This window comes from Boleophthalmus pectinirostris, unplaced genomic scaffold (assembly GCF_026225935.1).
Source record: "Boleophthalmus pectinirostris isolate CB_2022bp ecotype Guang Dong unplaced genomic scaffold, ASM2622593v1 HiC_scaffold_8, whole genome shotgun sequence".
NCBI classification, from domain to species: domain Eukaryota; kingdom Metazoa; phylum Chordata; class Actinopteri; order Gobiiformes; family Gobiidae; genus Boleophthalmus; species Boleophthalmus pectinirostris.
In genome coordinates this window covers 10,632,484-10,647,253 of record NW_026571515.1, presented here as the reverse complement: position 1 = coordinate 10,647,253, position 14,770 = coordinate 10,632,484, and the positions used below count along the sequence as shown (strand labels likewise).

The 14,770-nt window shown below is 38.0% G+C and overlaps 1 protein-coding gene across 1 annotated transcript in view; it reads right to left on the bottom strand.

The window, feature by feature from the left end:
• kazna (kazrin, periplakin interacting protein a) overlaps window positions 1–14,770 on the bottom strand; it is a 428,011-nt gene that overhangs the window by 101,414 nt on the left and 311,827 nt on the right. The window contains exon 8 of the mRNA XM_055165615.1: window positions 10,954–11,061. Within this exon, the coding sequence (XP_055021590.1) occupies window positions 10,954–11,061 (108 nt within the window). The remainder of the gene's footprint in view (window positions 1–10,953; window positions 11,062–14,770) is intronic.

The window sequence follows — 14,770 nt, the reverse complement described above, 5'->3', positions numbered from 1 at the left end:
CACATTAAAAAGCCACAACGGAAGTGACCACGGGACTCTATTTTCCGACGGACCGATCAAGCGGCAAGTGAAGAAGAAGAACTACAACGTGAAAAGGAACGGAGAAGTTGGAAATGTAAGTAAAAGTAATTTATTGTTTTATCATTATTCGTTTCACGTTGTAGTTCTTCTTCTTCACTTGCCGCTTGATCGGTCCGTCGGAAAATAGAGTCCCGCGGTCACTTCCGTTGTGGCTTTTTAATGTGTTCCGGCTTTTTAATGTGTTGTGGCTTTTTAATGTGTTGCGGCTTTTTAATGTGTTGCGGCATTTGCGTTTGTGTTGTGGCATTTGTATTTGTTGCGGCGTTTGCATTAAAATAAGAGTACCACGGTAATTTCTGTTGTGGCTTTTTTTGGTTTGTTGTGGCTTTTTGTTGTGTTGTCGCATTTGCGTTTTGTTGTGACCCCTCTCGGCTTCCGTAGATATGTCGTTGCTCTGCCATTAAGCAACTCTACCTTACCACATTTATTCAATTACAGGTGGTTTTATAGCTCAAAAATACTTAGAAAAACAGGTATTCTGACCGTGAGCGGGGTCGCCTCTCCACAGATCTGACCTGTAACTTGGTCTGGTTTGGTCTCCATGAAGATAGAAAGGTTTAATGCCACACTGTGAGACATTCCTGACAAAGCAATAACATAACAATAATAACGTGACGCATACCTCGATCCAGTGAGCTTTTGATTCGATACGATATATTTCAACTCGATTCAGTGCAATTCAGTAAAAAATAATGGCTGTGATACTAAAAGTCTTTGTTAAACCACTTCTTGTGCAAAGTTAAAATGAAACACAAACATTTTAATCTTCAAAACAGTAAAAATATCAAATAAATGAGTTTCCTTCCTCTGGACCAGGTGTGTCAAACTCAAATTTACAGAGTCTAAAATTTAAAAATGGGACAAAGTCGTGGGCCAAACTAAATATTTACTGAAAAATTTCAACAACATCTGCATGTTTTCTCTTCTTTCGAGATAATGTTAAATCTTTTCTCATTAAAATAAATGTTTAATAATAGTTTTGCTTAAACATTGAATCCAGAACAAGCATAATATAAAATAATAACGCAATTTACAAATAAATAATGTCTCTATAGTGTATCTGTAGCCGGCGGGCAGCTCTAATACATGTTTGATATGATCTCGCAGGCCAAATATAATTATATCGTGGGTCAAATTCTTCCCCCGGGCCTGAGTTTGGCATGTCTGCTCTAAAGAAACAACAAAACTAAAGCGCTGTAACAAAATCATTTAGTAAAATATACCAAAAAATACAGCAGCCCACGATATCGATACTGTATCATCACATTAAACCATACGATATATTGATATTTCGACATTTTTGCACACCCCTAATCTCCGCTGAGAAAAGTGACACAATGCACCTTGATTATGTCTTGGTTTAGATCCCATTTTTTTTTGGAAAAGTCTTATAGCTTAGATATTGAGTGCGTATACATGCACATCAGTATCCCAGTTATTAGCCATATCCCGGTTATGTCAGTATTTGGGTTACTGTGTTTACATGCGCACTGAGAAACCGGGAAACTCATATCCGCGTATACATGATCAAATGGAGTATCCCGGTTTCTTGACATAATCTTACAAATGCGCAGGCGCAAAAATTAACTTAAATCAATTTCATTAAACCAGGAAAAATACAAACCGTGAGCTCCTTTAGCATAAGAAGCTAAGGAGCTACGAGATCTCCCACAATCCACTGTGCAGATTCTTCATTAAAATCTTCTGCATAAATAAACTCAACTTTACAACATATAAACCATAAACACTATAGATCCACATCAGCCCGTTTGATCAGATAATTCAGCTGTGATCACATTTGTTTAAGTTTTACAGAAACGAAACTTAAGACCGTTTGGCTAATTAGCATAAACTGTTAGCGGCGATAAAAACAACTCGCTCCTTGCGCCGCTGATGCGATCAGTTTCTTTTGGACTAAATGACACGACTCTGTGGATTATGTGTGTTATTTCTGTGACAGAAGAGGTGTTAATGATGGTAAGTGTGTTCCGTGCGTGTGTTGTATAGGAGATAGTTCATGTTTTAGCTTTTCAGCGTCACACGAGTGCAGGTCGTACGTGTGCAGGTTTAGCTCAGCTCTTAATTTTACAGTCATTTCACTCGTTTGGTCACTTTATTTATGTTGGTCAATTTATTTATGTGACTACTGTTGTGGTGAAAGGCTGGAAAGTGTCTTTTGGACACATGCGCATTCAACTTTATGTTGCAGTAACCGTGATACTGCGTTTACATGCCACAAGTATCCCGGTTACTATCGGAATAAACCAGCTACAGTATCCCGGTTTCTAATAACCGGGATACTGCCATAACCGGGTTACTGCGTATACATGCACCATCAAGAAACCGGGATACTCAAAAAACCCGATCATAACCGGGTTACTGATGTACATGTATACGCACTCAATGTTTAGTGTCAATTTCAGCTCATTGAAAATCTTTAAAACTGATACTAGCAAAACTATAAAACCCAGAAGAGCACAGCACGAGAACCACTGGAATAACTCAAGGTTTGTAGGTGGGATCTGACTGCGTTTAAAATCATCAAACACAAACCAAAGACGACAGAAGAAGAAGAAGAAGCGTGAGGAGGCGTTTAATCCTGGAGCCTGGAGGAGGGACGTCTTGTGTGGACTTGTATGAACAGAGAAAAGGAAGCCACCGCCGTTTTTTATCAGGCAAAAATAAAGACGGATTTAAAATGTTTTCAAAAGCACAACAAAAAGATGACCCACAAAAGCAGACCGATCTCGTATCAAAAAGTGCACAATCGATCTTAATCCCCGTCAGAACACTAGTCATTTTTTATGTCTCCTTTAACTCAGTAATTATGCAAATCTTAAAAGTCCTCCAGTTCTCCATGGAAAAGTTTAGTCTTAACTGGACTTTAACTTACACCTTGAGCTTTTCTTTCTTCATGAAGTCCAAACCAGACCAAGATAGAGTTAGAGTTAATTTATTTGAACATATTTTGAAAAAGGTATGAAAGCATTCAGAACATTTACATTTAATAAAGAAAGAAACAAACCAACTGAAGAGAATAAATTTGTTAAAAACATTCAATGTTCAAAAAAGGAGTAGGAAGAAGCAAAGCTTATTTTAATCCTAACCCTAAAATTTACAATATTTCATTTATATCAGTGGTCCTTTTTTGTGCCATGGACAGGTTTTATATCCGACAATATTTCACAGACTGAAGGGGGGTGTGGTTAAGTCCTGGCTGTTTTAGTCCTGGTTTTAGACCTGCTTTAGACCTGTTTTAGACCTGTGTTAGACCTGTTTTAGACCTTTTATAGACTTGTTTTAGACCTGTTATAGACCTGTTTTTATACCTGTTTTAGACCTGTTTTAGACCTGTTTTAGACCCTGCTTTAGACCTGTTTTAGACCTGTTTTAGACCCTGCTTTAGTCCTGGTTTTAGACCTGTTTTAGACCTTTGTTAGACCTGTTTTAGACCTCTTTTAGACCCTGATTTAGACCTGTGTTAGACCTGTTTTAGACCTTTTATAGACTTGTTTTAGACCTGTTTTAGACCTGTTTTAGACCTGTTTTAGACCTGTTTTAGACCTGTTTTAGACCTGTTATAGACCTGTTTTAGACCTGTTATAGACCTGTTTTAGACCTTTGTTAGACCTGTTTTAGACCTCTTTTAGACCCTGATTTAGACCTGTGTTAGACCTGTTTTAGACCATTTATAGACTTGTTTTAGACCTGTTTTAGACCCTGCTTTAGACCTGTGTTAGACCTGTTTTAGACCATTTATAGACTTGTTTTAGACCTGTTTTAGACCTGTTTTTAGACCTGTTTTAGACCTGTTTTAGACCTGTTTTAGACCTGTTATAGACCTGTTTTAGACCTTTGTTAGACCTGTTTTAGACCTCTTTTAGACCCTGATTTAGACCTGTGTTAGACCTGTTTTAGACCATTTATAGACTTGTTTTAGACCTGTTTTAGACCTGTTTTAGACATGTTTTAGACCTGTTATAGACCTGTTTTAGACCTGTTATAGACCTGTTATAGACCTGTTTTAGACCTGTTTTAGACCTGTTATAGACCTGTTTTAGACCTGTTATAGACCTGTTTTAGACCTGTTTTAGACCTGTTTTAGACCTGTTATAGACCTGTTTTAGACCTGTTATAGACCTGTTTTAGACCCTGCTTTAGACCTGTTTTAGTCATAGTTTAGTCCAGGTTTTAGACATGTTTTAGACCTGTTTTAGATCTGTTTTAGTCATAGTTTAGTCCTGGTTTTAGACATGTTTTAGACCTGTTTTAGACCCTGCTTTAGACCTGTTTTAGACCTGTTTTAGTCATAGTTTAGTCCTGGTTTTAGACATGTTTTAGACCTGTTTTAGATCTGTTTTAGTCATAGTTTAGTCCTGGTTTTAGACATGTTTTAGACCTGTTTTAGACCCTGCTTTAGACCTGTTTTAGACCTGTTTTAGTCATAGTTTAGTCCTGGTTTTAGACATGTTTTAGACCTGTTTTAGATCTGTTTTAGATCTGTTTTAGACCTCTTTTAGACCCTGCTTTAGACCTGGTTTTACACTTGTTTTAGTCCTGTTTTAGACATGGTTTAGACCTGGTTTAGTCCTGTTTTAGACATGGTTTAGACCTGGTTTAGTCCTGTTTTTTTGTTTTGGTTTAGAGGCGCAGCCCGTGCGGTGTACAGGAGGAGGGACGGTCCGCGCAACGTATGGGATGGAGGCTTCGCGCTTTTGCAGCCCTGTACCAAAAGACCCACGGGCCGGTAGCTTTAGACATTTGACATTAGATAAATTAGATGGAAAACAAGCAAACAAAAGTTACAGGTCAGATCTGTGGAGAGCCAATCCCACCACTCGCAGTCAGAAAGTTTAAAATGCACTCTCTCTTCTCACCTTTATTCTGTAATTTCAGGTCTGTATGACTCATCTTCACCACAGCAGAAGAACCACCTGCCACCTCAGCCGGTCCATCTCCTCCACCAAAACTCAATACTCCTTAAACTGGAACTAAACACTAAATCAACACATTTTTGTTGATTTTGTTTTTGTTTTTACAACTAAACACGGTGTATTAGTCTAGAACAGTACTGTCACCTGTTCCTTGTGCTTTTTTGTGTGTGGCAATGTTTTGTTTTGTTGTAGATTGATAATAGTATCAAGGAGAGAAGCAGGTTTCGGACCCTCCACCAAAAAAGTTACACGGCGCACCTTTAACGGGAGATGTTATTGACGTTTCTACCCGAAGTCTCTCGATTCTCAAAATAAGTTACAGGTTTTACACTTTGCAAACCTGAGCCAGGCTTTAGTCGTTCCTCCACATTCATCACTGCACCTTAATGTAGTTAAATAGCTTCTTCTTTGCCAGTGCTGCTCTATAGTGTCTGAGTAAGCACCTGTCGTGGCCCCTAAAGCTGCTGACTCTCCTCACAAACGCACACAAACGCACACAAACGCACAAGGTTCAATACGCCACTGCGGCCTGAGTTTATTATGTAGATCCGTGCAAGTTAGTTTCAGTTCGCCGACATTATTCACAGCTTTGTCTATCGATCGGACTGATACAGATAACCGTTATAAAACCTATAATCTTCAGTACTTTGTTTTCATGACGTTTTACATTATGGATTCCAACCGGAGGCGTCAAAACAAAAACAAAAAAGTTGGCTTTGATCACCGCTTCGCGCCCTCAAGGACAAGAGTCTGCGGCGATGTCGAGAAAGCAGAGGGTGGCTGCTTTGAGGAGTCAGAAAGGGCCCATACTACGTTATTTTCTGATCTGTTTTATAACGTTTCCTCATCACAAACAGACCTGGAGTTGTGTTTTGTTTCATTCATACAAGTTTTTTCGAAGGCACAAAGGTTTATTGCTTATCATTGTACAAAATAAAAGTTAATGTTAAAGAAAATTTTAAAGAAGAGTATGTGTTTAGTAGTTAATAGTCGTTTTTTTTTTTGTTGTTTTTTTAATACCCCCCCTTTGTACCATTTGTATCAGTGGAAGCACACGAAATTAGAACCTTCTCGATCTTCTTGAGAAGGTTGTAACGTTATAATGATCTGAGAGATTTTGTATATTTGATTATAGAGCCAGTGTGAGGCTTTTGGAGCAGTCGGTGACTCCCATTCTAATAGGATTCGTCTTCTGGCTACAAGAGTCGAAAAGGAGATAATGTCCAAGTCGTGTCTGTTATATTGGTTGGGTAGTATTCCAAATATAGTCAGATCAGCAGAAGGGGTCAAGGCAATTTCCAGACCATCTGCAAGGTGTTTGCAAATAGCTATCCAGAAATGTTTTAGTTGAGGACAATTCATACAAGTTTAACACACAAACTCTGCATATTTAAACTGAGTTCTGAGCTTTTTTGATTTTATTGATACAGATAACCATTATAAAACCTAAAATCGTCAGTACTAGGTGTGTTTGTGTGTATATATATATGTGTATATCTGTGTGTGTGTGTTTTATGCTCTGAACACTACACTCTCGTCTCATATTTTCCCACTGGCCTCTGTCCACTGGAGCAGCACCACAGGGGGGCAGCAGCGAGCGCCTGCAGCCTCACGGCCCCTGCTGGAGACTGCACACTGATATTATCTGTGTGATATCGACCATCAATCAAAATCTCTAAACCGTTTTTTTTTTATCTATTATATGGCAATAAAACATGTAAATCTATATTACATGGTGTCTATAATGCAAAATGAACTAGCTCATAGCAGACCTGGAGTTGTGTTTTGTTTCATTTAAATGTTTGAGTAATCTTTTATTATTAGTCTGTCTATATTTCCAAAGCTCAAAATGCCTTAATTTTCAACATAACATCTACCTTTTAGCTTTAAAAATCAGATTGGCTATTAAAATCCAAATGATTCTAGTGAAGGTGTATGGAGTTTAAAAATACAATGGAGCACTTCCTGTATTACCACATGACATCACAAGGTGGAACAGTGTGTTTTCTTTTTGCGAGAAGCCTAAATATTAAGGCTGAAGGATCTATTGTTTTGCACAATCTCAGACAACATGATTTTGGAGGCGTCAAAGCCGTGGGTTTTTGCAGTGCTCCTAAAGCTCAGTTTATGGATTTATTAATCTGCATTGACGTCTATGGACCACAAAATAATTCACCGCTAAAATGTGAGGAGGCAACGATTTCAACCAGGCGTTCGTGTAAAGTTTAACATGGACCATCTCCAACACGACAGAAGCACAGAACAGCCTCACCATCATCAGCACATCCTCTGTCACAGGAAGAACACTCATAGGCTGCGTTCAGACTGCAGCCTGAAGTGACCCAAATCTGATTTTTTGGCCTCTATGTGACCTGTATCTGATCTTTTAAAGACAGTCTGAACGACACAGATCTGATTTTTTCAAATGTGACCCAGGACAATTGGATTTGTGCTCCTAAAACCAATACATATTCGATCTTTTGACATGCGACTTCAGTCTGAACGGCCAAAGCACATTCATCCGACCTACACGTTATAAACAAGCCACAAACGTCACTATTCTGCGCTGAAGTAGGTGAAAATTGTTAATGAACTCAGTGTCACTGAAGCGAAGCACATCACCACTCACCACTCTTGGCTACGTCTCCACATCCACACGTTCCTTTCAACGGACGTCGCTGCCGCTGCCCCACAAAACACCACGGCCAAAAACCTCGTCCTTCTCAATCTCCTCTTTAAAACAAGTAAGTTGTTCATGTTCTGGCTCCGGTACGAGAGGAACTTTAAAATCTCCAGGTGCGCTCACGTCCATGTTTGGACAACTTCCGTAAACACAGAGCACGCTCGCTGCGGTTGACGTCGTCGTGTCTCCAGTGCACATGCGGGACACATTTGGGCTGTTTAATGTTCACACTGGAGTCACATACAAGTCACATTTAATTGGAAATGTGAACGACCTCGCAAAAACATCGGATTTCACAAAAAAATCAGAACTGAGCGTTAAGCCCTGCAGTCTGAACGTAGCCATATTTTCCTTTAGTCTGACAGATGCTGAACCACATCAGCGCACAAGAAGTGAGCTGGGTTTTTTTTTCAGCGCTTATAGTTTATGTAAATTAGCCATGTAGTTTTAAGTTAAGTATGTGTAAAACGTAAACAAATGTGTGCAAAGCTGCATTAAACACATTATTACTCAATGTACACTGAAAGAAAGGAAAGCGAAGTACAGGAAATGTAGAGTGGTAGTAGAGAGGACCAAACACAGCCTTGATTGTGTACGTCGCTTCCCCTGCTGTCTGCATCATTTTGACATGTAGTTTTTAAACTTCGGAGGTGCACGTCGGTCGACACAGACTCTCTGCATGGTAAGACAGACAGTTTGACGCTGGACCGTAAACTGGGCTTTAAGGTCCAGCATCAAATCGTCGCTGCAGGACTCCGGTATGATGTAAGTTTCTGATGTTTGCAAATGTTCATGAGCACTGATTTGAAAAAAAATCACGGATGAAATCGCAATATCTGCCAGAAAAATTGCAGTTTAATTTTTTCTTAAAATCGTTCAGCCTTACGAAACATGCGGGGTTTGTGTGTTAAACGTGTGTGAATGAAACAAAACACAACTCCAGGTGTGTTTAAGATGAGGAAACAACATTAGAACACAGATCAGGTCCATGAATTACACAGACAATTAACCACAAAATAAAATTAAAGTAATCAGCATTTGCACAATTAATATGCAATATACTGTATTATAACAATCGTTAGTTTATAGTTTATTCTTCACTGTAATAGCAAAACAATATGCGTCTTTAAAAATAAGGATTAAATCAGTATAATGTACATCTTTATTCATCCAGGGTCAAAACTCTGCTCTTTACAGACACATGATTGGCCGATATATAAGATCAGGACATGATACAAGTTTGGGTCCACAAGAACGAGAGAAAACAAGATTTTAACATAATTATTAATATATAAATTGCATGATCCAGTTTCCAATTTTGGCTTCACCATTTTTATTTATTTGATTTCATAATTTTGTTTCTGTTCTAGCACTGGTTTTTGGAACTGTTAAAGAGATGTGACTCACCAACATGTCCCACCCTATTTTTGTGCGATCCAAATGTAAACACTCACACGATCATTTTTCTCATGTTTGCACGATCTTGTCCCATCCATACCGATAGACAAATGTTGATTAAAAAGCCCCAAACTGATCACGGACGATTTCAAAAAGTAAAAGGTCATTTCCTGGCGCATTCATTCATTCATCCACAGAAGAGCATCTGATTGTCACAGATGTAAACACAGGCTGCAGCGGTGAGACCACAGACAGGTCAGAGTCACACAGACTGACCACAAAGTACAGGTCATTACAGCTCTGTGGAGACAACATGATGTAAGACAAAGGTCAACGCGGCACCGGAAAAACACACAAACGCTTAAAATATGTCACTGAATTATCATAATCCACAATTTCAACCAAAAAGGGTTTGAAAACACAGCAATAAAACATGAAACTGGAAGTAATACAACATTTATGAAGACTGTATTTCATCACTTTATCCTGGCTTTTGTTAAAATTCTGTCACTGTCAGCCAATCACGGTGTCTCCAACAAAAACACCCACTGATGCACTCTTACTATCACCGTACAAGTGTCTACAGCAGGAGTTTCCAACATTTTTCCTCTGGTGAGCTGCCTTTACAAAACAAAAATGCAAGAGAGCTACTCCTTTTAGCCGTCACAAGGAATTTAGTAAATATAAGAGTCTTAAATGGGGTTTGATGGCAATAAAACCTTTACACAACTATTATCTATTTATTAGTGCACAAAGACAGTCATCACATTTACAATGGTAATAAGCGTTTCATTAAATCAAATACGAGTTATTCAGAACAATATGTATGATTCAGGAATCTCTAGGTGAGATACTTGGAAGGGGGTGGAGAGCTACTGTAGACAGTGTTGGGGAGTAACAGATTAGAGTACAAATTATGAGTAACTGTATTCAGTTACAGTTACTGTTTCAGTGAGTGGTAATTGGATTACAGTTACTTTGTTGAAATAAATGGATTAGATGGTGGTATTTTCCTGTTTTCCTGTTTTCACATTTCGGGCTCACTTTCCATTTAAAATCCTTATGGCAGAAGGAATAAAAGATTTGGCGTAACAGTTAGTCTTTTGCTGTGGGGTGACATAGCGCCTCCCAGAGGGCATTTTCATGAATTGTGAGTGCAGTACATGGTTAGTCTGGTTCAGTGTGGCCTTCGTCTTTTGTAACACCCGATGTCTCCACACAGAGACCAAATCCTCCGTCTGAACACCACTGATTTTGCTGCACACTTTTACTATCTGGTTCAGACTTTTCTTGTCCTTCACAGATAATCCATAAAACCAACAAATAAAAGAAAAGGTCAGCAAACTTTCAATAAAAGAATGATAAAAATTATTTAAAATGTTACATGACACATTAAAAGAGCTGAGCTTCCGCTTCAAGTGAACCTGCTGTCGTCCTCGTTTGATGATTTGCTCAGTGTTACTATCAAACCATAAAGACGAATCAAGCACAGCTCCCAAGTACTTATAAGAGTCGACCATTTCTACTGCTTCCTCATGGATGGAGCTGGCTATTGGGCTGTGGACTTTTTTCCGGACGTCTACAACCATTTCTTTGGTTTTAGCTACATTTAGGTCCAGGTGGTTAAGAACCCAAACACCAAATTATAACATAAACAGATTGGCCGTCATCTCCAATGTTTTTGTAATTAAGAATAAATCAGCTTTACAAGAACATTATTTAATTCAACCATGTTTACCTCTTACCCGGGGACACGCACAGGTCATGTTTATGAAATTTCAAACCAAAGTCAAAGTCCTCTTTTATTTAAGCAGAGGACGGGCGTTACTGTATGTGTGTAGGGCTCCGGTGCTGTACCTTTGTCGAGAGAAGCGTCTGGGGAGTGGAAGTCCATCAAACTGCTGACTTCACTTTTGTAGCAGAGGTCAGTGCTGGGCGCCTTCTGCCGGTGGTGAGGAGACGGCTCTGGAAAACACAAAGCAACAGAAGATTGGAATGAAAATACATAATAACAGAAGACTGGAAGTACAGCTGGTGATATGAAAACAACAACGCTGTCACTATTTACACAAACAGTTTAGTTTTGACATGGTTTTAATTCATTTTTTAATTTGTTTTCATGACGTTTTATTATGGATTCTAACTGGAGGCACCAAAACTAAAAAGTCAAATAACACCCTTTGCTTTGATCACTGCTTTGCACCCTCAAGGACGAGGGTTTATAGTAAAGCAAAGGGTGTCTACTTTGAGGAATCAGACTATAACATATAAAACACAGGTGTCAAACATAAGGCCCGGGGGCCAGATCCGGCCCTCCAAGATCTTTAATGTGGCCCTTGGGTGATTTTCTACTAAAATATTTAAATTATATTTTCTATTAAAATATTGTTAATTTTCTGCGGTGCTGAGCAGAGCAGCGTCTCCAGCGTCTCTGTACGTGGCCCCTCCCACCAGAGCAGCACAAATGAAGACTTGTCTCTTTCCAAACGCTCTTAAAGGACGATCGTTTTGACTGTTGACTGTAACACCCTCATCAGAAAAATGTCAAAAATGAGAAAAGTGGAGCTGAGTGCAGGATTTTCCAAGAAAAATTGACTTATTCCTATTTGCATACAAGTTAATGTTAAAACATTGTGTTGAAATTGAATTTTTCTTAAAGTTTCAGGTTGTTCATAATATTATAATATTATAATAAGAAAGAGTTCATCAATTAAAAAAGATTTCTATAATAGATTTGCATTTCTCTGCACAAATATGTGAACTTATTGTTATTTTTGGGGTATATATGACCATGAGTTTTTCTGATCCGGCCCCTTTGGGATCAAAGTAGGTTGGATACGGCCCCCGGACCAAAATGAGTTTGACACCCCTGATATAAAACGTTAATTTCTTTAAAGGGTCCATATTACACTACTTTCTGATCTATGTTATAATGTTTTTTCCTCATCACAAACAGACCTGAAGTTGTGTTTTGTTCCATTCACACATTTTAACACACAAATCCTGCATATTTAGGCTGAGTTCTTCTCTCAGACTGAAAACACTCCATTCCACCTTGTGATGTCATGTGGTAATACAAGAAGGAAGTGTGTGTCCACTGTGTTTTTAAACTCCATACACCTTCACGAAAATCATTTGGATCATTGTCAGTCTCTACCAAACTAAAGCTACATTTACACATAGCCGGGTTTGTTGAGAAACGAACAATTCCTTCCCTCCGTTTCCCAAAATAAAATCGCGCACACAGCAATGTTTTCAAAAAAGTTTTCGTTTACACATAAATACACCATCGAGCGCCGTCATAACTACGCCAAGTCTCTGGGCGGCACCTGGATTAGACTCAAACCTGTAGCATTTATTTCATTACAGTTGTAAATATTACTCAAAAAAACCTTGAAGAACGTGCATTACTGAGCGGACTCGCCTCTCCACAGATCTGTTGTGGTAAGAAGTGGTAAAATGTCTGACCTCCGAGCCTCATTTGTCTCTGGTCCTGGATATGAAACATCACCTGTGTGTATAAATGCAAAAACATAAAAAGTGTTTGACCAGAAGAAATGCGACTGCTGCTCTGAATCCTCCATCATCATCCTCAGAGCACAAGGTTAAAATTTGTCGCTCTTTTGGCGCGTCAGCTACTAAAATTCCTTTTATCTCAATTTACACATAAACACAAAACTGTACTTTTCCAGAATTTCCACTCCGGAGTTTTTAGAAAGATTCGTTTTCAGAAGCAAGTTCGCTGTTTGCGCGTAAAAGATGAGCACAAACGAAGGGAAATGTCTCTGTTTTAAAAAATACCCGTGAACATGTAAAGGTAAAACTAGCTGTAAACTCGAAAACAAAGTGAAAAAATGCATAGCACGCTCAGATACCCGATGTCCAAAAGCTTTTTTATTTTTTAAAATAATGTTTCAGCAAAAAAAAAAAGCCTTCATCAGATATTTCTTGCTTTGTACCACAGTGCACAGAACTTGAAAACTACCATTAGATGACATCACAAGGTGGAACGGAGCATTATTTGAGTTTTGGAGATGTAGATTAATGTAGACTAATGATTACTCAAACATGTGTGAATGAAACAAAACACAACTCCAGGTCTGTTTTTGAGGAGGTAACAACATTATAACATGACTTAAAGCTCACAGTGTATTGTGATGTAAATGTAAAAAATAAATATTAACATGTACATGGTCAGTGTGTGTGTGTGTGTGTGTGTGTGTGTGTGCGTGTGTGTGTGTGTGTGTGTGTGTGTGTGTGTGTGTGTGTGTGTGTGTGGATGAACATTGACATATATTGTATTGTGTTCTGTAAAAGATTTAAGTACATATTTTTTCCTGCACTCATAAAAGATGAGTTTTGTGGGGGGGGTTTCTGCAAATTGTTCTGTCATCTTGTTTTCTGTTCTACATGTTAATAAAAATTAGTGTTAAACTTCTGCCTAAACCCCTTCGGTCTATAGAATAACTTTAGAGTTACACATAAAATAAAATTTTATAAAAAATTTTGTGTTAAATCATTGTCATATGATGTATGATTATGTCAATTGACCAAAGAAAATAAACTAACAAACAAGAGTCAGTTTTGTGTATTATTGGACCTTTAACATAAATAATACATATTTTTAGTAACTGATATTTAACAGAAAGAAAATTTTATGGTAACACTTTATAATAACTACACATTATTTAGCCTTAATAAAGCATGAACAAAGACTTAATTAATAATGATTCACGCTTAGTAAATGTTTAATAAAGGATAATTAGTCTTCACTTTAGAAAAGCTCTCAAAAAGACTTAACTAACAGATAACAGCTGCCTGAATTATAATTGCACTTGCATTATTAGTAAATCATTTTCTCATAGTTTACTAATCATTAATAAATGCTCAGATGGTTACTTCATGAGTAATTAAGTATGAAATAATTATGAATAACTATTTACAGCACAGGCAAATTAAGTGCAAGTGCTAATTAAGGTAGTAATTAAGTAGTTACCAAGCGTGAATCATTATTAATTAAGTCTTTGTTCATTCTTAATTAAGCCTTTGTTCATGCTTTATTAAGGCTAACTACACCTGTACCTTATTATAAAGTGTTACCAATTTTATATTTCCGAACTCCACTCCAACCCACCAAGATCAACTTTTCCGGTGAATGGTCTGTTAAATGCTTTTCTCCATGGAGATGTTATTTGCCTTTTGTCTGGAATGTTTCACAGTGTGGCATTAAACCTTTCTATCTTCATGGAGACCAAACCAGACCAAGTTATAGGTCAGATCTGTGGAGAAGCGACCCCACTCACAGTCAGAATGTCTGTTTTTCTAGCAATTTTTGACCTGTAATTGAATAAATGTAAGGTAGAGCTGTTTAATGTCACACTGTGGAACATTTTAGACAGAGCAATGACGTATCCATAGAAACAAAAAGTGAAACATCTCGCGAAACAAAACAAAACAAAAAGCGAAGCGCCGACGGAGAACAGCAGACAAAAGATAAAAAAAAACAAAAAACAAAACCACTCTCTATAATAAAATTTAACTTCTCAATATTCATAGCTGTCGTAACATTGCGGAGTCTGGGGATAAAACGAAATGAAGTCACGACACGCAGACTCCCGAACACATCAGATGCCTTCAGGGACTCTATAGATATGCACGTAAATATTAGCATTTT